The sequence below is a fragment of the Microtus ochrogaster genome, chromosome 6 (assembly GCF_000317375.1).
Source record: "Microtus ochrogaster isolate Prairie Vole_2 chromosome 6, MicOch1.0, whole genome shotgun sequence".
NCBI lineage: Eukaryota > Metazoa > Chordata > Mammalia > Rodentia > Cricetidae > Microtus > Microtus ochrogaster.
The window spans coordinates 2222778-2245696 of record NC_022013.1 but is presented as its reverse complement, the minus strand read 5'-3'; the positions used below and the strand labels follow the sequence as shown (position 1 = coordinate 2245696).

Below are 22919 nucleotides of genomic sequence, written 5' to 3'. Positions count from 1 at the left end.
AGGGAGTGAGAGAGGGATGGGGCTGGGGAGGGAGTTTTGAGCTAAAGCACCAGTAGATTTTATGTTTCTTGTTTACACATCTCAGGAACCCTAAATAACCTTGCTTTAGATGTGGCTTTGAACTTGTGTTCCTTCTGCTTGAGCTGGCATCATAGCCATATGCTGTCACAACGGGCTGCTATTCTAGTGGTTTGTACTTTAACAGTAAACAGTGTAAGTTCAATTAGATTAAATTAGAAGCAACAAAACTGAGTGTCTTTTGCAATCTCCCCAGGCTATACTGTGTGGAATATATTTCCTTCCTACACACTTGAACAACTGAGATTCTCCCAAAAGAAATCACATGAGAAACCAGCCGCTTTACTAAATATCCTTTTTCCCAGGAGTGCCTCCGGTTGCTGACTAGACAATCTTTGTCTCTTGGACATTGGTTTACTTTTTCCTTTTCTCCATAAAAAGTCTTCAGGGACCTCCAAGCTGGTTCCTTGTGGACTGTGAATCGTCCTGCAGTGCTAACTGCACAGCAGATGACCTTCCGAAGAAAAACACAAGTTCCTTTGCTCAGTGATCCTTTGGGTTGGCAATTCTGACATTTAGCTCAGAGAGCCAGTGTCTGCTATCTGCCCTGATGGACCTGGGAGCCAAGAAATCCTAACTCAGGTATGCATGGCTTTGATAACACAGGGGGGAATCCTATGATTTCTATTTTCATTATAACATGGGTTGTATTGAACAGTCTATTTCTATATTCAGTTCATTTGGCAACAGTCATTTGTTTTTGTTTGTTTGTTTGTAAATTACAATAATGTACCACTATACTATTTCCCATGAGTAAGGAACTTGGGATACTAGAAATGCTAGTAGCAAAATGTTATTTCTAAGTCAAATATCATAAAGCAGCTTCTGAAATATGTATGAGACCAATGAATAATGGTTACTGTCCTAGTACCCTAATAAGTACTGCAAAGCATTTAGTATCCCGTGACTGATATGTAGTTATTTTGCTTCATTATCTCCTGGGAAACCTTTGAAAGTAATTTGAAATGTACCATAATGGAAGAGAAAGTGTCTGATCAATCCACTCCTTGATGAAGAAGAAATGGGAAGGATAGTGGAGAGAATTGGGAGCAGGAGCAGAAGTATACACCAGGCTCAATGCTATAATTATAGCATTCAAGAAGTTGAAATAGAATTGCCAGACTCTGAGGCCAGCCTCGCCTATATACTAAATTCTAGGCTAGCCTGGGCTGCTGTAGATCCTATCAAAAAGGAAACAATAAAGCCAAATAAAGCTTTCAAATGCTCACATTAGCACCATGCCTAGCACCACTCTTGCATTAATTCAATCTGTGCATTGGTTAATTTGATTGAAGTAATTTTACTTCAATGTATGATAAACTTGAGACACCGATATGATTGCTTGATGTTTGATCAGAGTATGCTTAGCCATAATTATAACACTTTCATTTCAGGAACTGTCTAAATGAAGTATAATTGAAAACTTTTAATAGAAAGTTTTACAAAGCTTACTGATGATTTCAAAACACGTTATTTCTTTATACTGAGAACATGGAAATAATTCCTTAATCTTCCATTCAAGGCTTTGCTTATCCGCCCCCATATTAGTGATTCCTGTTGCTTAGTAAGAACTGCATGATACACAGGTGAGGTGATCCTAGCTCCCCTCTGGGATACACTATCAAGTGTCGTGCCCTTTGCCTGTAGTAATTTTCTGAGTGTCCTCCATCCTTGTAAGTAAATGCCTTCTGTCAGGTATCTTTTGGTCTCTCTGATTTAGAATTTTTTATTGTCTTTTTAACTCACTAGCCTGTTGAGCCACCTGTCTGGTCCTGCATACATTTCTTTTTCTTCACTAAGAAACCAGTTCTTTAAGGATGAGAGTAGTGTGTAACACAGATCTCAGACGTACAAAACAGCATATTAGTTCCACAAAGCAATTCCCAAAACAACTCAAATAGCTAAAACTTAGTTCACTCTCTGTTCAAAAACTATAACAATATCTCTGAAAGTCAAGGTTCAACACAGTAAACGTGGAGTTGGATATTCTGAGACTGGTAGTTAAAGACATTGGACCCTAAGCAGACATTGACTCAGAATTGCATAGACAAGACAACTAGATTGCAGGAACCTAGGAATCATTTGTGTGTGTCTCCCCATTCCTGCCCCTTTGGGAAAATATTTATCTCTTAGTGCCTAGAATGGTGACTTAGTTGTCCCTATGCTAAAAATGTGAAGGACATTAGGCCAAGGTGTTCTGATATTACTGATTATGGGAAGAAACAGGGAGAATGGAAAGACTTCGAGAGACAGACATACAATGGGGATGCATCGTTTCATGTGTTTGCAGCTCCAGACAGTCACGGTGAAATCAACAGGTAAAAAAGAAGCACAACACACAGAGAGGGGAGGTTTGCAAGGCCATGTGCATGTTAACATCGTGAGCTATCATAAGGGAATGAGTATTTCTCAACCACTGGAAAGATGTTCCCACAGAAAGAATAATTTTTACCGTAGTAAATCTAGCACAACAGTGATATATAAGGTTAGTATTTGAAAATCAATTGAACGCCTCACAATATGAGGCAACAATGAAAAAATGAAAATAGCAATACAATTTTACCTGAAGCAATATCAACAACATGCAAACACAGTAATAAATTAAGAGATACACGACCTCTGTAGTGGCAGCTGCAGAGCACTGCTAAACGGAATCAACGCCCTTGACAATAGGGCTCCACACCGTGCTCAGGGCTTCGGTAGCTATTTATAAGATAGTCGTCCTGTCAAAATTGATGTATAGACTCTGTGTACTATCCATTAAAACTCTATAAATTTGTTATAAGAAATTGCCACTTCAGTTCTAAAAGTTTCTCTGAAATATTGATATATAAAAGTTATGATACACTTGAAGAATTAAAAAAATTAAAATGATTCCTATTATTGGCTTTTGAGTCACTCTAAATCTTCAGTAATTAAGGCAGTGTCATACTTGTGTGTGTACAGATGAGTAATCAATCGTTCGATTAGGAACAGACCATTCGTAAGTACTCAGTTGATGATCCCTGAAGGCAACAATGTAATTTGAAGATCCTGTCAAATGTGCTGGAGAAAATGGCTGTTTGAGAATGGGCAGTAATGAGCCTATAGACGATGCTATGCTCAGATCCCTGCCAGAGTCTTTGGATGTTTTCATGGCACTGGGCACCGTTTGTTCCTCTCTGCCTGACTTATTACTGTTGACACATGCCCAAGTCAGTCCAGTGATTGCCACAGGAACTCACTTTGAAGACTCAAAAGTGCCCAAAAGATTTACCAGCTACCCAGGCACAGCCATAACTAGTAAAGTGCTGCAGTAGAAGATAGAACTGACTTAGTCCCTAGAAGGGGCATTTCTGTGATGTAATGATGCGACTGGTCAAGGTCAGTCTAGGGCATCATCTGAAATTTTGATTTCTTTTCATTGTGTTCTTGTTTCTGTTGGACATTGTGAACATTTCCTTTATAAATAATTTGCAATGAACTGTTAGATCAAGATCTCCTCTTTGAAGTACTTAACTAGTACCACAGTAAATCAACACATATGCACACACACAGAGACACACACATATCAACCTATAGATAAACACACACACACTGCACACACACACTGCACACAGACATGAACGCAAATGAATACATGACCTGAATCACAGATCTAAATGTGACAGCTCATCTTACAAAACCTAAAGAAGAAATATGGAACAATGTTTTCATGACTTTGGATTAGGAAAACATTTCTCCAGACACATTTTATATTTTCTATAAAGTAAAACAATACATTTGGCATCAATTGAACGAATGCTGTCTAACAAAACAAAATATCAAGAAAAAAGTGAGAGAATGTGAAGTTGAAAGCAGGCAAATTTCATGGGTGCCGTAGAAGGAAGAATAATGCCTGGGTGTAGATATGAAATCGTGTGTGCAAACTGAAAAGTTACACCAAAGATGCTCTAGTGAGAAGAAACTGACATTTTTAAGTGTTTGATAGTTAATAAGATAAATATAAAAGTAAAAACATTTTCAAAAGCTTAAAATTTTCTAGGATTAGGATCTAAAAATCTGTATATAAAATCATAAACTTTAGCATATTCAATAACAGAAAAAAGAAGCTGGATAAAGATGCACTCCACAATGGGAACTATGATTTCAAAATTAAAGTCATGGTCTTCAAAAGCACTAAAGCGTTTGAACTTGGAATTTGTCACAGTCAAGTAAATATATATTCAAGGCGTCATTCCATCTTGCTCAGAGTAGGGTTTCACAAACACAATGTGACGGATAATGAGTATCTCACCCCTATGCACAAAAATTGTCTGAAAGAAACAGAGAACAGATAAATATTTTCTGAACAAATCTGCAAATATGAATTATTATGTAAAATAGAAGGTGCAAATATAACCTATGTCTCTAATTAAAGGTTACATTCATAAAGATAGGAAGTTTGAGGGAGAAGAAAAACAATTTACAGTATGATATTAATTCATAATTCCTAATTTTGTTCCTAATTCAAAGTATGTAACATTTGTATGCAGAGAAATATGTGTGTACAATATATATTCTATATTTTATAAAAATGAAGTTAATCATTGCCAAATTAAACCAGTCAAGAACACAATACAGTTTCCTTAAAATAAAGAAAAATGTGTGGAGATACAGAAAACATACAGATAGGAAAAGGAGAGAAATGACACTATTGATCAGATGAGTCCAAGTGAAAGTTCTGATGTAAAAACTATCAACTGAACATTACAGAGGCCAGCGCTTGTGAACTCCATTGTGTTAAATAGCGTGGTGCCAACATATAGAGGGGAACTATCAGAGCTGCAGGAAGACTGGAGACATAACTGTGATGACTTTCTCCTACAGACAGCTGGCGTCTATAACTTTTCAATAGGCTGATGGCACATAATGACTCAAGGATATTGAAAAATATAATAAATGAAACTGAAAATTTTCAATATACATGTGCCATCACAAAAACAATAAATTTGGCCAGTAGCTGTGAAGTCTTTCAAATCTGAATCAAGCAGCAATCGCCTACAGAAACATCAATTATATATATATATATATACATATGTATATATATGTGTGTATATATATATTAATATATATATATTACTAAATTAATGCTCAAGCAATTAGAATTTTATTGAAATTTAAAAACCGACCTATATTTGTAAGGTTGCTCAGGAAAGAGGGACATTAATGACTTAGAGAGCTTTGTGACGGTAGTGACAGTTGCAGCACCAAGTGTCAGATTACCGGTTAGAATTAGGCCTGACTTATCAATTGGGTTACCATGATCAATGACTGTCACAGGTCAATGAAAACCCTCAAAGGTCTTCATCACTACAAAATACAGCAAAGGACATTTAAAAGCACCGCATTCTAGTTAGAGGATGTATGCCTTGAATCCCAAGGAAAGTGGGATGTACATAAGAAAGAATGCAATTTAGAAAACCAGAATTCGAAAATTAGAATCAGTGAAGATTAAGCCACTGAAACAAAATCCAGACAAAATACACAAGTATGAGAAACAAGGATAAAACCCAGTGAGGGAAAAGGAAAGCTGTTATCTACATACATATACAGAAAACTTCTCCATTCTGATATTCCTGTATCAGAAATGACTCTACATAAAATGCTCAGAGAGAGATTCCAGTCCTGTCTAGACTGATCGGCTTGAGAGTAGCTGAGGAAGGGACCCCAATCCCCAGGCAAAGTTGCTGGGTTTCACAGATCCTGAGGCATCACCTTCTCCGAGCTCCACTCACTGTTTCAAGCATGCAAAAATGCAGGTTACTATAGAGCGCCAACGTGCAATATTCAGAACATCGATGCCCAGAAGAAGAATGTAAATCACCTCACTTTAAATACACCACAAAAGTGCCCCATTTTGATTTTGCAATGCAGATACTAAAATAACTTTCAGAAAACTAAATGTTCTATTTTAAAATGAGCTCTCAGTGAAGGGACTGTCTTTTAAAACCCTTGCTATACGAACCTTGTGGAAACAGCGTCAGAATGTGTCAGTTTACACACACACACACACACACACACACACACACACACACACAGATCCTCATTGCAGCTCATGCTAAGTATTCATTCAAGAAAAATCTAAACTCTATGCCATCTGGAGAGAGGAGGGGTGAGGAAGAGAGAGAGAGAGAGAGAGAGAGAGAGAGAGAGAGAGAGAGAGAGAGAGAGAGATCACCAAACAGAGAGGAAAGAAAGGAGAAAATCGTGAGCATATACCACTTGTCTGTATTCCAAGTTAATGATATTGAGAATCAAAGAGATCAGACTGTGTTAAGAGAAAATTATAGCTGTCATATTAAATTTAAACCAGGGGTTGCTATAAAATGTTTTTATTTGGTCCTTGTTTTTCTGCTCCAATGCATGAAGTGAGTAAGCACTCTCCCTCCGTGACTCTCGAAACCAGCCTGGTTCAAAAGTGATATTAGACCTCAGGGCACTGGGGTAAAACACACCTTCACAAACCCCAGAGTGATGAACTGTCATCTCTGGCTGAGTGCCAATTGCAGGTTAGCAGAACCCAGAATCCACAGTTAAGATGATGGGAAATCACCAACACTCCCCTCTGGCTCTCACTGAGTCAAAGGAAAATATTGGACAGCTTGAGGATCTTGGTCTTTATACATGTAATCCAGAGATGATCAGGAAAGGCTGAGAAAGTGCTTGGAGCACTAGACATTGGGGCAAATTGCTTCCTGAAACAAAACACAGCTTGCAGAAGTGGTGCTAAGTGCCATTCATTGCAATGAAACCTCAGGGCTCACAGACTTCCCCCTACGTCATGCCCAAGCACTGTAAATATGACAGAAATGGGTCAGTTCTCAGGAAACGGGCATCCGTTTCTGTGTCTCCTACACAGAGTCTGCCTGAAGGAACAAAGGCGATGTTCTGTACTGGCTTTCACTAGAGGACAGTACACTTATGCAGAGAGAGAGGGGAAGAGTAAAAGGAGGTGCACTGTGCAGTGTATTAAGCCAATGATAAAATTCCGATTCCATTACACTTAAGGGCAGTGCAGTTTCTTTTCGAACCTTCCCCTGTGACACTCTTCAGTCCTGGTGGCAGTACACCGGCATCAGGCTTTGATTATGAGTCTTCATGTGAACTACTCTGTGGTGAGCATCCGTGCTGGGAGCCATGTGACTTCTTCAGGAGACAAGTTCTGAGAACAGCATGAATAAGTTCTCCTTTCAGCAAGGCCCGGAAGAATTTAGCCCATTTTTAGCAAGGTCAATGGCTAGTTTGTTGTATATTTCTGAGCATGCTCCCAGCAGCAAATGTGTTACCTGTTCTCTTTGTTTTCCTTAAACAAACTGTTGCTGTCTGCCTCTAGTTTCACCTTCTTAGAGTCTTAGAGAAAATGGCTATTGCATTAGGAAAACTTTCCCCGATGATTCTCCTCTGGGTGAGCCAAAGGGGATGTTGTATAAAATATACAGTGGATCTGACTCAGCTCTTAAAGTCTTTGATGTTTCAAGTGTGACCATGAATTCGAGATTCTCAAGACTAGGATGCTGCCTTTCTAACACACCTTGTAACAAGTCTGAAAGAGTCACAGTGGTTCACAACATTAAATATTTGCATAATTGTCCTAGAGAGAATGATTCTAACCACAGGAGTCTAAGAGTCATGCAAATGAAGAAATGATATCAAGACTTAATGGGAACAGGCTAAGAACAGGGAATGAAGCAGAATCATAGAAACCCACAATGCCCTCAGTTCTATACCTGTGCCAATACTGTAGGAGCCAATGCCCTAGGAAGCTGAGAGGAAGGGGACATGAGAACAGGAATAAGCAGTGCCAGCTATTAGAAGAAGCCTTTTAGTTATGTAGTTTACAGGATGGTAGGAAGAAAGCTGGTGTATCTCCTACAGGAGACAGAGTAGTATACGATAAAGTGATTCAGCCTTGGCTGAGTTGATTGGGAGAGTTCAGATTTGATTAGAGCTAAAATTCTCTTTCACTTTGCATAATGATGTAATGGCAAGTGTTGCCATCTGAGTGCACTGTTCCACCTGTAGGTGTGCCTAGTTGGAAAACTTCCTTTGTTGCTTGCTATTCTGCCTATGCTTCTAATATTAAGACTACGAATCGAGTTGGTAATGATTACCCGTCGGGAAGTTGAGGGACAGAAAGGAGGAGATAAGAGAACAAACTGACAATTATTGTAATTATTGTTAAAAATTAAAGAAACAAATATGATTGTAAAACTGTTCACACAAACTATTAAAACCATTTAAATATAAATGACTCAGGCTATCTGGGGCCACTTGTTTGAAAAAGGTGGTCAGACTTTTCTTTGTTTCTCTGATTTCACACATCCATCCCAGGTGATGGGGACCCCTTAAGAGCAAGGCTCTCAGCACATCTGGTTCCAACTGGCTGAGGGGAGGGGACTCCTGGATATGTGCCTTCATCAGTCCTACTTTGGTACCCAGCTAGAGGCGAACCAGGCAACATTCACTCAGGTTTGCTAAGTCTAGGACACAGCTCTCAAGGAAGTTTCCAGTCTTGCTTCTGCAGAAAATGATTCAGGTTGATAATCATCACCAAGACCTTTGCTTTCTCATGTCAATAATTATTTGGCAAGCTTCCAAGAGCAGCCATCCATAAATAGGAAAATCTGTATTATCTCATAGTCAAAACTTCTTCTGCAGAGATTGGTAGTATAAATAAATATATCTATACCTGAATAGTGCATTATATTCAAATATATATAAGATAGACAAAAGTCAGACATTTATAAACCAGTTTTAAAAATAAGGGATTAAAAGAATATTCAGTAGGGATATAGGATCAGAGGAAACAAGAAAAATGAACTAGCTAAAAAAGAAAATGTGTAATGAAAAAGGCTAAGTATAAACATTTGCATTGTTTGACTATAGAAACTTAAATATGCATATATTTATTTTTAAGACATAAAATACTTTTCTCCCTCATCAAGTAAATGTCACAGGACAACAGACAGAGAGAATCACAGGAAACCACAACTGACCAAACCGCAGTGAACCAGCGACTGTGTGGTGCCCAGCCCCAGCTGATGCACCTACAATACAACTCCTGTACCAAGGCTCACAGATAATAATAAAGAATGAGTGGAAGGATTTCCAAGAGTCAGAGTGACAAGGACTTTTGCTGTGATGTTTAGTGTCCCATAAATGTCAGAAGAAGTCTCACTGACATAACTACCTAAATAAAACCCTAGCAAGGGAGGGAGGGAGAGAGAGAAAAAAGAGAGAGAGAGAGAGAAAGAAAGAGGGGGAGATGGAGGGTAGAAATGGAAAAAGAGAAATTTTGTAATTATATTAAATTTCCAAAAATAAAAATAGTTTTAAATATTTTAAAAAGAGAAGCATAGACAAAATAATGATGCTAAAATACATTCCAAGATTCAACACTATTGGTTAAGAAAGTTCTTCTATTAACAATCAAATAAGCATCTTTTTCAAATTAAAGCATTGCAGAAAAGTGAGCAAGTTGGAATAATGAATAAAGATACAGTCATATCATGGCAACCAAGTCTCCCAAGCATATGAAAATGCAAAACCTGTGTGTCCCATTTTCTTCAGTGTCTGCATTGAACTGCTTTTGTTTCCTTCACCCCATGGTCAGCCTCCAGTTCTTCCTTTCACCATGTTCCCAATGCCTTCCCCACCATTTCTAATACATTCCATTATCCCTCTAACTGTTTTGCAATGAGCAAAGTGGTTAGTAACCTAGTGATTAACTGTCCAGTGCCTTATTTGGGGGACATTGATTTAAACAGAACAAGTCATATTTCTGGAAGAGAAATATCTTTTATTCCATTTTATTTTATTTTTGTAAGACTGAATAGGAATTTACTTGTGTGGAGGAAGAGATATTTCCTACAAAATTTAAATGTTCCTATGGTAGGCCTCTGGTTTCCCACCCATGTTGCAATCAATATAAAGGATGACTATAGGCTTCTGTTCTATTTCTCTTCTTCTATCAATGCCATACTATAAACACCCTCATCTTATACATGCCTAAATGCCCTGCAGCAATAGCTGCCATTGTCCTTGTGTTCTGACAAGAATCCTGGAATCCAGAAGTTTAATCGCCATGCCACCATCATTCTTGAAGACACATAAAGGTCATTTATATATTGGTAGGATGGAAAAAAGAAATAAGAATAAGTTCTTTATACGTTTTGGAGATCAAACCTTTGTCTGATGTGAGGTTGGTGAAGATCTTCTCCCATTCAGTAGGAAGCCGTTTTTTAAAAAGAATTCAAGAAATTGGACATGAAAATTCTAATTAACCCAATTAAAAAATGGGATACTGAATTGAAAAGAGAATTTTCATCAGACGAAGTTCAAATGGCCAAAAGACACTCAAGGTCATGTTCAACTTCCTTAGTGATCAGGGAAATGCAAATCAAAACAACTTAGAGATACTATCTTACACCTGTCAGAATGGCTACAATCAAAAACACCAATGATAGCCTACGCTGGAAAGGATGTGGAATAACGGGAAAACTCATCCATTGCTGGTGGGAATGCAAACTTGTGCAACCACTTTGGAAAGCAGTGTGGCAGTTTCTGAGAAAATTGGGAATCAATCTACTTCAGGATCTAGCAATACCACTCTTGGGAATATACCTAAGAGATGCCCAATCATACTACAAAAGCATTTATTCAACTATGTTCATAGCAGCATTATTTGTAATAGCCAGAACCTGGAAACAACCTAGGTGCCCCTCAATGGAAGAATGGATAAAGAAAGTGTGGAATATATACACATTAGAGTACTACTCAGCAGTAAAAAATAATGACATCTTGAATTTTGCATGCAAATGGATAGAAATAGAAAACACTATCCTAAGTGAGAAAACCCAGACCCAAAAAGATAAATATGGAATGTACTCACTCATTAGTGGACTCTAGCCATAAACAAAGAACATTAAGCCTATAGTTCACAAGCCTAGAGAAGCCAAATAACAAGGTGAACCCAAAGAAAATCATATATAGATCCTCCCGGAAATTGGAAGCAAACAAGATTGCCGGGAAAAAGTTTGGAGCATGGGGTTGGGGGTAAGGGTGGAGGTGGGGGTAGGGGAAGGGGAGAGGGGGAGAGAGAAGGGAGAAAGGAAAGACTGGAGAGAGCTTGGGGGAGTGGGAGGGTGGAGATGGAGAAAGGGTGGATATAGGAGCAGGGAAGAAGATATCTACATTAAGGGAGACATTTTAACGTTGGCAAGAGACTTGGCTCTAGAGGGGATTCCAGGTGTCCACGGGGATGTCCCCAGCTAGGTCCTTGGGCAGCAGAGTAGAGGGTACCTGAACTGGCCTTGGCCCACTATCACACTGATGAATATCTTGAATATCACCATAGAATCTTCGTCTGGTGATGGATGGAGATAGAGACAGAGACCCTCATCAGAGCAAGAGACTGAGCTCCCAAGGTCCAGTTGAAGATCAGAAGGAGGGAGAAGATGAGCAAGGAAGTCTGGACCTCCAGGGGTTGGTCCATCCACTGAGACAGTGTCCCTGTTCTAATGGGAACTCACCAAATCCGGCTGGACCAGGACTGAATGAGCATGTAATCAAACTGGACTCTCTGAATGTGGCTGACAATGGGGGCTGACTAAGAAGTCATTGATAAAGGTACTAGGACTTGTTTCTACTGCATGTACTGGTTTTTTGGGGCCCTAGTCTAATTGGATACAAAGCTTCCTAGGTCTGGATGTAGCTGGGAGGGCCTGGGACTTCCCACAGGGCAGTGTGTTTTGCCCTCTCTTAAGGAGGGAAAGAAAGGGAGGAAGCTGAGTGGAGGAGTGGGAGGGGAATTTTTTAATGGAAAAAAATAAATAATAATAATAATAAAAGAAATAAGAATAAGGAATTTGTTCCATGAATGTATGTTACACTGTTATTAAAAGAGAATTTGATAAGATAACAGTGAACAGCCTGTTAAATCAACATGTGGTATGGGGGGGGTGATTATAAATTGTTTGGTTTCCTCTTCCTCAGGAAATGTGTGTTAAAATGTTAATTAAACTTTAGGCACAATGATCCAGCTTCCTGTCTTTGCATGCTCCTCTCCATCATCAGCTTGATTAGCTCTGAGGATGCTAGTGTACTATGCGAAGACCTCACAACTTGATAGAACTGTGTAATATACTTAGATATGGGGAAGTAATCAACTGTGAGCCCTGATTACCATCCCCATTCAGTTTCTGTTTACTGTGAGGTTAGTGTGGTGGATGGGAGAAGGCACCGTCCCAGTGGTCAGGGCACCACCAAGCATCTGACTTCTTAACACTGCTGTTCTGAAAGTGTTACATACATTCATCACAGTGAGAGTCGCATGAGACTGCTCAAAGTTATTATTGCTGTTGTGAGGCTATTATTACTATCATTATGTAACACTACAGAAGCGATGGTAGGAACATTTCACATTGACAAGCGAGCAATTGTCTATATCATCTTTAAGACGCATGAATGGAGGCTAAAGTATTTTCTCCATCTCCACTTTCTAAACCCTTGAAAAACAGAATGACCACACTTGGAAAACCTTAAAAACAGTAGCTTTCACTAGGAATCAAATGCAGACTGCCATGCCAGACAAACATCAGAACTGTTCCTGCAGCAAACACTTTAGCCCAGTCACCAAATGCTTTGTCCCCAGAGCAAGCTTTTCATAGCAAGATGCCTAGAAGTTTCTGGAATCTTCTGTGAAGAAATTAGAACAAATGAGGAAGGTCATAACATCTGCATTTACTTTAACTTCCTCAGGCTGCTCATTCTTCCATATGTAGAAAACTAAAGACCATGTTCATGTCCATCTTAATGTGGGAAATACACATCCTGTCATAGAAAAGTTATGCAGAGTTAAAACACTTTGATGTTAAAATAAACACTACATATTAAAGAAAGAATAATGTTCAGCCTAACTAGATCATTATTCTCCCAAGATTAAGTGGGTTAATGGTATAAAAAGCAAAGCTCTGGCTTCCTCAGATGCAACGAAGATTCTTGTTATCTCAGCACTTGTTAAATGGAGAACTTTGTTCCAACTCCCAGCCAAACAGTCACCTATAGCAAGTCGAACTTAAGTAGGCAGATTTTTTATGTGACTAGAGATAACAGACCTGTGCCATCAGATGTAAACTTTCAGGATATTTAAGTTGTGCACAAACAGACAAAGAGCTAGACTAAATGGAGTGTCTTCCTGGTGAGCCATCTCAGTATTGCACTGCCTTCAGACTCACTCAGCAGATAAAAAGATACATATCAGATCTCACTGGGGTTACAATAAGTAATGAGTCAATAATTAGTAAATGCAAATGTGAGTTCTTAGCTCATTTCAAAGATACTTTCCATAATAACAGCAAGATTTCTCTAATTGTTCCACACTTACAAGTAGGAAAATTTAACGTGATGCATCCAAGTTCTTTCTTTGCAATGTTTGGAACTCATCCTTGTTTTAATTTCCCTGTCTCCAAACAGAAATGCAAACTTAAAATTATCAAAATTTACCATATGGAAGTACTGTTTCATTTATGCTATTTAGTAGTTTCCATATTGCTGCTATGTTTCCATTTTTCTAAAAAAAAAAAGAAAAAATAAAGCAAATGGTTTGCCTAATTTTTTTTTCCAGCTCTGGAAGAAGCAGTGACATAGGAAAAAAAATGCTTCATCTTTAGGAAAACAGCAAAAGGCAAAAACAGAGTCATGCACAGAAGCGGCCTTGCACAGTGGGGTTGAACTCCTAGAAGGAAATTGATACTTCCTGGATGAAAATGGAACAGAACCAAGACATTATAATGAGAGTTATTCGGTGCTAGAGAAGACCCCTTAAAAATGGTGCACAGTAGATTCACAGCATGATCATTATAGGTTATTTTCTTTGTTCATAGTCTCAACATAAATGCCTTGGAAGAGGCAATGGTATTTTAAATTGCTCATTCTCTTTTGTAATTTTTCATTTGTTTTTCTTTCTATTCCAGTTATGGGAGGATTCCTGGGAACTCTTCTTTCCCCATGTCACTAGAGGAGAGCCGTGAAAACGCATGATGTACATTTATAGAGGACACAGAGAAGGAAACAGAGGAAGATTCAGGCATCAGCAAAGGAAATTACCTGTGGGCAGTTGCTCCATGTTCCCCACTCAGACATAACACACTCGCTGGGACAGAGAAGGGAACAGGCCTGGGTTTCTGCCGGAGCGTCTTCCTGGTTGCACAGCCTCCTGTCCACTGCCCCTCCTTCACTGTCAGCAGTATTCACACACCTGTGGGTGGTGGAGATAATGATAAATACATGTAAATTAGGACCAGGAGATAAAAGAGGAAAACCAAACCAATAGCCTGAGCTCCTTCATCCAGTGGTCTTTTATTGAGTGAGAACTCAATAAGGAACTCTTGATACAGCAAGTAAAAGGATTGAGAAATATCACAGGTAGTGGCTGTCCTGTCTAGTGCCCATTCTCCAAGGATATCGAGTATAGACATAAAGGTCCAGCACCAAGTGCATATTCCTTCAATTTCTACAAATCTTGTAAGTTTCCTTCTCCAAATACAGAATACATGACTTGGTTTAAGACAGAACATTCATACTTCCCGTGGCTCTTGTAAACCTTTCTCAAAGTTCTTAAACCATTTCCATATTTATTCCATCATGTTTCAGGGGATAAGAAAATAATGTAAAAATAATCAGTCATTAATAAAGGTATTTGAGTTTTGCATGTCTATATGGGATGTGGCCATCACAGTCAAAGGGTAATGTGCAAACAATGTCATGGCTCACAAATGCCCAAGGATATAGATTACACCTGTGTGGCCAACATAGCCTCAACATTGACTTTGAGGTAAAGCACACATAATGATGTCTGTCATCATATTCTGGGTACACACGATGAGAATTTAATCATATCTAAATCACAGCATTGTATCCAAAATGGTGTAAGTAAAATACATGGACATGGCAGGAGTGTCAGTGGTGTATAAATCAGCTCATTCTGCTGGTTGGAAAGTGTGTAACAAAACTGGCTGAGAGTTTCTACTCTACATAACCTGGCAGACAAACAGAAATGTGGAAGCTCACACCAAACAACCCACAATCTGGAGATGCTTGCAGTGGTAGTATTTGTACACAACCAAGGCAGGAATAGTTCAACCCGTCAATACTATATAACAGCTGTACCTACTGTTCTAAATTGCATTGACTCCAATAAAGGGTGAGAACGCACAGACTTTTTGGTACACATAAGGGCATGGGTGGCACAGATATGCTGTGCCACACACAAAGTATCTATACTCTATGATGATTCTTTCATATAGATTTTCAATATGAAGCAATACTAATTTTTGGCATCATCATAATGGTTACCCTTAGAAGAATGGTTAGTGACTAACAGGGGCATAAGCAATCTTAGAAATATTTTGTTTTTCACTTTGGGTTTCGTTGTATTAGTGCAGTAATGTCGTGAAAACTTACCCGGCCATATTCCCATGGTATTGCCATTTTTCTGTATTTGTATCTTGGAAATTCATTTTAAATTTACCCTGCCTCCAAATACTAAAGATACATATTCTATAAGCCAGGTTTGTTTGATAGATGTCAGAAATTATTTATTGTCAATATTTACTGATTCAGTCAATTTTTTTTGAGTCAAGGTCTTATGTATTTCAGGGCAGCCTTTGAACTTCTAATGACCACAGCTTTACCTCTCAAGTGCTAAGGATTACAAGTGTGTCCCTGACTTATTTAATAAAGAATTCTGAGGTTTACTATGGTATAAGAATCTAGTTACTGAGAAGAAAATTAGACACAGTTGCTATATTTGTGAGGGTTTTGCTCTAGTGATAGCAATAAAGGTGAAGATATAAATGGCAGCAATATCCAGATGGTGGTACACACTTAATATCCCAAGACTTAGGATCTGAGGCGTGAAGATTGTGACTTTGAGGCTGTTTGAGGACAGCCAGAGATAGATAGACCAGACAAAAGGCATTTCCTGGTCTACTACTGTCAGGGACCAAGGTACTCATTGCATTCTAGGAGTGATGTTCTGAAGCCCTGTTATGCCCTCTCCTGCCCAATTATGCTATCCTTCACTGAAAGAGTTTCCTTTAATACATTAAAATAGAAAAACTTTAGGAAATGGTGTGGAAAATGAAACAAGCTGTATGAGTGAAGCAATAAAAATCTAAGCACTGTATTCAGGAGAGTCACAGAGCATGGTGGGTAGAAGGAAGAGTAAGTAATGTCTTCATGGGGGGAGGCCTGGCACAAAGTCATCTCTAGGTTTCCATTTCTTCTGAGCTAAGAGCCCATAGGAGAAGGAGGGCCCCTAGAATGGCTTCAGAGTCTTTCACAGGACAACCCGAGGAAGCTAGGAAGTGCGTTCTGCTTGCTTTCTGGAGTTTCTTCATATCGTGAGCCAACCTTCTTCTAGTTCACTTAGAAAGAGAATAACGATAGCCAGTGGGCATGGGCATGCTTTCTGTTCCCTTCCAATATGCCACAAAAGCAGTAATAAAGGAATTGGTTACAAAAACATAATTAATGATGGCGATAAGAAGAATCCCATCGTGCTGTTGATACACCTTCCTCTTCTTTCCTCTCTACTCTTGGAGACCCCGGAAACAAACTGTGTTCATAGTACCAGGGTGTGGAAAGGCATATCTTCTAACTACTGGGCACCAGCTACTAAGCATTGCCACAAATTCGGTGGCTCATATTGAATAGTATGTCTTTAAGAGGCAATAATGAAAATAACTACATTTATATTACAGAAACCTCTCACAGAAAATTCTATAATTTGTAGGGGATAGGGTGTTGGGGTGAAGATGGGGTCAAACACTAGTGGGGTTGTGAAAATGTGTGCCGTGGGTATCTAGCCCCTCAGAGGCCCTGTGTAACACACAATCTGGTGGTTGTCCCTCTCCTCTCTATGTGAATAACTGAAGGTTTAATATCTAGAGAAGTTCCCAAATGCCCTTAGATTAGGACCTCTCAGCACACTGAAGGACCTTATACTTTAGCAGGAATTTCAGCAGTTGTCTACCTACTAAAAATAATAGCGCCACTAACTCAATAGTTTAATCAATAGAAAGTTATCGTCTTACGACTGAAGAGCATAGGCAAACAGAATAGATATCCCAGTGCCTCAGTGTAGATTCAGGGGTTGTACTAGAGACGTTTCTTTCATTTTTCAAGCTCCAAAGGCCATTGTCTTTCCTCTGGTGGCACTTTCTCCCCCTACAAAGCAGAATTCTCACACTTCTTCATATTGTCCTTCTGTTGCCATGTCTTCTTTCTCACCTCCTCTACCATTTCAAAGTCTCTGGTGAACAAACTATGCCCACCAAGACAGCTTGGAACTCTTGTCCCACTGCAAGGTCTTTACCTTAATCATGCTGGACAGCTATCTTTTTCCTAAAACACATATCACACCCCAGGAATTGGAATGCAGACATCTTTGAGGGGCTCCCATTCTCTCTGCCAGGCTAGAATCCTTCCACTGTGCTCCTGGAATACTGGCTATTAGAATTATCTATTTTATTCATGATTGGAGAAGAAGTATTTCTAGCGATTCTGAGCAGTCCACAAGTAAAAACTTAAGAAGACCGAAACCAAAGGTGTTCCCAAATGAAACGCATAATCCATTATATATCCCACGGCATCAATTTTCTTGCCCATCTCCCCGTCAGCAATCACTCACTTCACTCAAAAGCTGCACAACTGTTTTGAGGCGGGTTTTTTTTTTGTGTTGGCTGTCAACACTTCCTGCCTTGTCTCTTGTCAACTGTTCCATCTTGAACCCCTTTAGTCATGCCTCTATTGTGATTGCAGAGCGCCCTCTTATCAGAATAGCTCAGAGACTCCCCACCGCCAAGTTCAGGGGTCACTGCTTATCTCAGGGAGCTCAGTGGTACTGGAGACAATTGACTACAGCATCTTTCTTTTAAAAAAAAAATCTCCTGCTTGCCTTCTTACTTTGTTCATTTTCTTCTTGTTCCCTTGGATATTTCTCAGTATCAGTTTTAGAAACATTCTCTTTGAATCTTTCTAACTTACAAGTGTTAGAGTTACCCAGGGCTCAAAACGTTATCAGCATATATTGAATTTACAAGCTAATGGCAGTGAAATTTATAACCTTAATCTCTCCTCTGAATGCAGCCTATAATAGATCAGTGGGAAAGCTAATATCATATCTCAAATTTATCGGATTGAAAAGCTAACTTGTTTTCGTGTCAAGCCTGATTGTCACATTTCTCAATTCAACAAATGGCACCACCACTCCTCCTGTGGATCAGGCCAGTTAATAATCATTATATTTCTTTCTTTCCCATTTTATGGCCATTTAAGCAACATCTACGATGTTTCATAGCACTGAAATTTATTACAAAGTTGACATTCTCAGCATCTTTAATTTTATTAAACCAAATTCAACTGAGAGCCTCTTTCTTCTGGAAGTCTTTGCTTCCATCTTTCTGTCCCCTTCAGAACCCTCTCTGTACTACCCCTAGGTAGGTTCTTTTAGACAAGTGTAAATGGAACCTCCCCTCTACCTGAAACCTTTCATAGCTTCATGCCTTCAAAGTCAGAATGATGTCCTGACTTTGCCTTACTTAAGAGTGCAACATGGTTGTTACGCTAGTGCCAGGCAATGGGACATCTGGTTATCCTCCCATCAAGACAGGAAGCACCTGTCACAAGTTGTTTTCCTGGGGATTCTCTTTCACACCCAGGCAGCTCTGTCATTACATTCAGGTTCCTGCCCAAACTTCACTTTGTTTACCAACCTCTCTAAAACAAAACCTCTACAACTATAAACCCACTTTAGTTTTATTCTTGACATTTCAAAGACAAGTCACTACATTTTATATTTATTTGTGTTTATTTTTGTCAGTTTCATTTTTCCTTGAGGAAACAGATGTTCACTATTTTATTTCCTATACCCACATCCATGGCTGGGACATAGGTAGCAAATAATCATAAACACGGCTTGAGCATAGAGTTATCACAGCCATGAACGAAAAGTAAAGCAGTATTCTAGCACTGAGGTTGTAAGAAAGGGAAGAGATAATATGTTTCACTCATTGTAACCATGTCTTATTAAGATCAATAATAGTTTGTAGTCCAAGGTGCCTGTAAGATTTGGTTCACACTTTGTATGTGACATTAACAGTGAGCATGTGCTGGTCAGTTAGGGCCACCATATCAAACAGAAAAACATCATGAGAAGGTAGCACAGGCCATACAGATGTATTTCCTTCTCATTGTAAAATCTAGACATCTGAGAGCAAACTGTTAGCAAGTTGCTTTCTTTCCTCCAGTGTCTATGGTCTTTCCTATGCATGATTCTGTGTCCTTATTTCCCTCTCAGTGCCTTATTTTGCATCATAGAGAGGGCATTATGTAGCCCAGGATGGCCTCAAACTTCTGTCTCCTAAATATGCAAGCTTACTCAGTTTCCTAATCTCCTCTGCTCAGGTAGACACATTCACATCGGACTAGGGCAGATACACTGCCTCGTTTTCCTCTAAGTACCTGATCTCATTTATCTCCATTGCAGTGTGAATACTAGGGGTTAGCGCTTTGACAGATGGATTTGTGGAGAGGTAAAATTGGTTTGCCACATAGGAACCTCTGTTAGTTGCATTTTTATGCATTTATTTTTACTGTATCAGGCAGCATATGTATGAGCCGAGCTGCAAGGAACTTAGTGGCCTGTGTTTTCCTCCATCAGCATCAAACAGTTCTGTCAGTAACAATTGGTTCTCTTGATGCTTTCTATCTTCCCTGAGATTTCCTTTTAAAATTGCAGAGAGACCTGAGCAGGAAGGAAGTGCAAGATGATGTGTCAGCTTACATTATAAACCTGCTTGGTCAGTCGCTTTTCACACTCATGTGTGATACAAGGCAGAGGTTCCGACAAAGCAATGGTTAAAGCCCAAAGACTGCTAGAACCTGTGCCAAACAGATGGTGGAGCAAAATAGCAGTGGACCCAAGGAAAGGGAAGTGAGTTCTCTGCTAGCTTTTGCTTGGAATCCTGAGAAAAGCCCTTATAATTCTGCCATTAGCTGTTGTTTTTGCCGTGCCTTTCTGAGATTTTGAAACATTGTAACTGCGAAGTGATGACTATTGGGTGAATTACTGAATGATCAAGCTTTTCCAAGGTCACAGTCAACACAAGTAAGTAAGACATACCTTAGCAACAGGCTTCCAGCTCATCTTAAAAGACAGCTATCTGACTCCAGTATAGTCTATTCTTTTGTAGTGGGGTTTGCTATATCTCTAAAATTAATGCCCTGTGCTTTTCAGATGGGTAATTGATGAAACTAGTCTTTCTTCTTATTTTACATACTGTTGTGTATCAATACTTTAGCTTTTGCTTGTCCAACTGTAACATCTCATTGCTATTACGCTTTGTTCTGAAGGCTGCTGCTGTTTGGTTACAAGTTATTTCTAAATGTACCAACTTGGCAAACTCTGGTAAAAAGATGTTTTTGTTTCCAGTGCTTTATGTCAAAATCCTTTGACAATCTTCTTCAGAGTGATCCAGAATTTATAATTATTTTATAGATTTTTTAATGTTACAATGTATAAATATTACCCATAGACTTTTTATTGACTTTTAGTGTTTGGGGCTAATTATGGAAGGTTTAAGTTAACCTTTTCAGTGTGATGTAATGGCATCCCCAAACAGACTAAAAGCCACCAAATATGCTAACCACGGCACTGAAATAAGCCATGGCAAAGCAGTGAGAGCCTCTTGATTTGTTAGCAGTGATGGCTGGGAGCTAATGGACGGGCACCGATCTGTTCCTTGCAGTGGACTGCCCCCAGTATAATTAGGAAATAGTAAAGACTGTGGGTGGCGGGCTGCAGAGGCCTTCCCACTGGTCATAGGTAGGAGAGATGTACTTGCTTCCATGGATTCTCAAAGCTGTGCACAGTCAGAGGACACAGAATGGATATCATCAGGTATCTAGACAGCAACACCGGTGTTTTTATGAAGAACACAAATGCTCGCTCTCATCATCACACACCTGATTCTTCTAGATTGTGTTCCTCTTCCACAGCGGGGCGATCTCAGCTCATTGTTGATTTTGCATGGAGACCAGTGTTCTGCAACCCAGGAATATTGATCGCACTCACTGTAACATGGGACTGCCTCATGAACCTGTCAAGAGCAGGAAAGAAAGGAAAAAAAATCATGTGGAACCATCCAAGTCATACAAAATCCTTTAGTAATGCCTGCTCAATGTAACCCGGGAAATGACAATGTGGCCCATTACCCAAATTCCACCCCCCAAAGGAAGACATATCTGACTTCTCTGAATCTCGTGAGCTGCCCGAAGAAGCACACAGGAAATCAACTGAAGTCTGATGGTACGCCCTCACAAAGAAGAACAAAGGACGGCCATCCCCGTGCCAGGAGAAGGCATTCCATTATCATTCCTCTTCCTCTAGGAACTTGCTCATGCCTGTGAGACGCCAGCTCTCAACTAGATGCTGTGCTACATCCCCATATGTACTTTAACACGTCAGTTGAAATGAATACACATAAGGCAAATCTGCTCTTGAGTATGGGGGGGGGGTTAGAATGCATAAGAAAAGTGATATTATTTATACTAGAAAATTCTTTTCTTTTTTTGCCTCCAAATTATCAATGCTAACAGGCAATCATTCAGCCTTCTGAGCATTGTGGCTTCATAGGAATGTAGTTATCTGTAGCATGGTTTCAGAGCATAACTGAAATGAATGTGCTTTCTCTCTCTCTCTCTCTCTCTCTCTCTCTCTCTCTCTCTCTCTCTCACACACACACACACACACACACACACACACACTCTACAAGATAGATACTGCCAACCAGTTACTCATCCGACATGCTTACTAAGGATATTTATAATTCCATGATTAAAAATAAAGCAATGAGGACACTGAACTCGACTGCTCTTTCCTATGCATTTGCCATGGTAAGCCTTTCCTGAAGGTACTGCAGTATATTCCAGGCAACTGAGGGCTCTTTGAAGGTACACTGAACATTCCTTGCTTCTCATTACAGCTGCAGGCTTCTCTTAGAGGCAAGGGAAAGGGAAACCCTCTGACTCCTAGAGATGACTCTGGAGGAAGCAGAGTGAAAAGGAGGGACGCACTCTCTTACCAAAGATGTAATTAAACTTTCCCTTTTAAACAAGAGTTAAATATAAGTATCCTCCCCTGGCCTCCTTTCTAATTCCATAAAATTGTAGGTGAAGATTGGGCGGAGACATCCAAGTAGAAACACAGCCTGTAAGTTCCCACTGAATGCAAGGAGAAGCGCAGTGTAATGGGACAATCAGAGAAAGATCGGGGCTCTGCCAGCATGCTCACTGAAATCACATGTGAGAAAGTGATTGGAGACACTAGTTCTTCTGAATCACAATGTCAGGAAATATTTTTAACCATGGAATTCTATTTAGCCCCAGCACAAGGAAAAGGAGAACGCAGGGTGAGGAACATCTATGGGCAAAATCAAAGGAGAAAGAAAGACAGAAGGGGAAATGGATGTGGGGAAGGGGAGGAATTAAGTAATGAATGACAAAATCCCTCCATGCTATGGATACTGACAAAAATGGAGTGGCAGGGTCGGAAGTTTTCCTACAGTAGAATAGGAGGCAGCTACCACAACTGAGAAAAGTCTGTTCCCATTCTCATAGGACAGCAGAGGGAAGAGGAAAATCTCCCAAAACAAAAAGGCAAGATTCTTCTATCAGACAGATACTCAGCTAACAGCCAAGGATTTATCTGACCCAGGCACAGCAGAAGAATGAGGCTTTCTTTGAATTTATGTGTTATC

General features: G+C 39.5%; 1 protein-coding gene across 2 annotated transcripts in view; it reads right to left on the bottom strand.

Annotated features, from left to right (window-relative positions):
- Window positions 1-22919, bottom strand: part of Thsd7b (thrombospondin type 1 domain containing 7B) — an 877985-nt gene that overhangs the window by 67567 nt on the left and 787499 nt on the right. For both annotated transcript variants that reach the window (XM_026779900.1, XM_005348232.3), the window contains 2 exons: window positions 21127-21260; window positions 14206-14356 (listed from right to left, as the gene is read on the bottom strand). In XM_026779900.1, the coding sequence (XP_026635701.1) occupies window positions 14206-14356; window positions 21127-21260 (285 nt within the window). The remainder of the gene's footprint in view (window positions 1-14205; window positions 14357-21126; window positions 21261-22919) is intronic.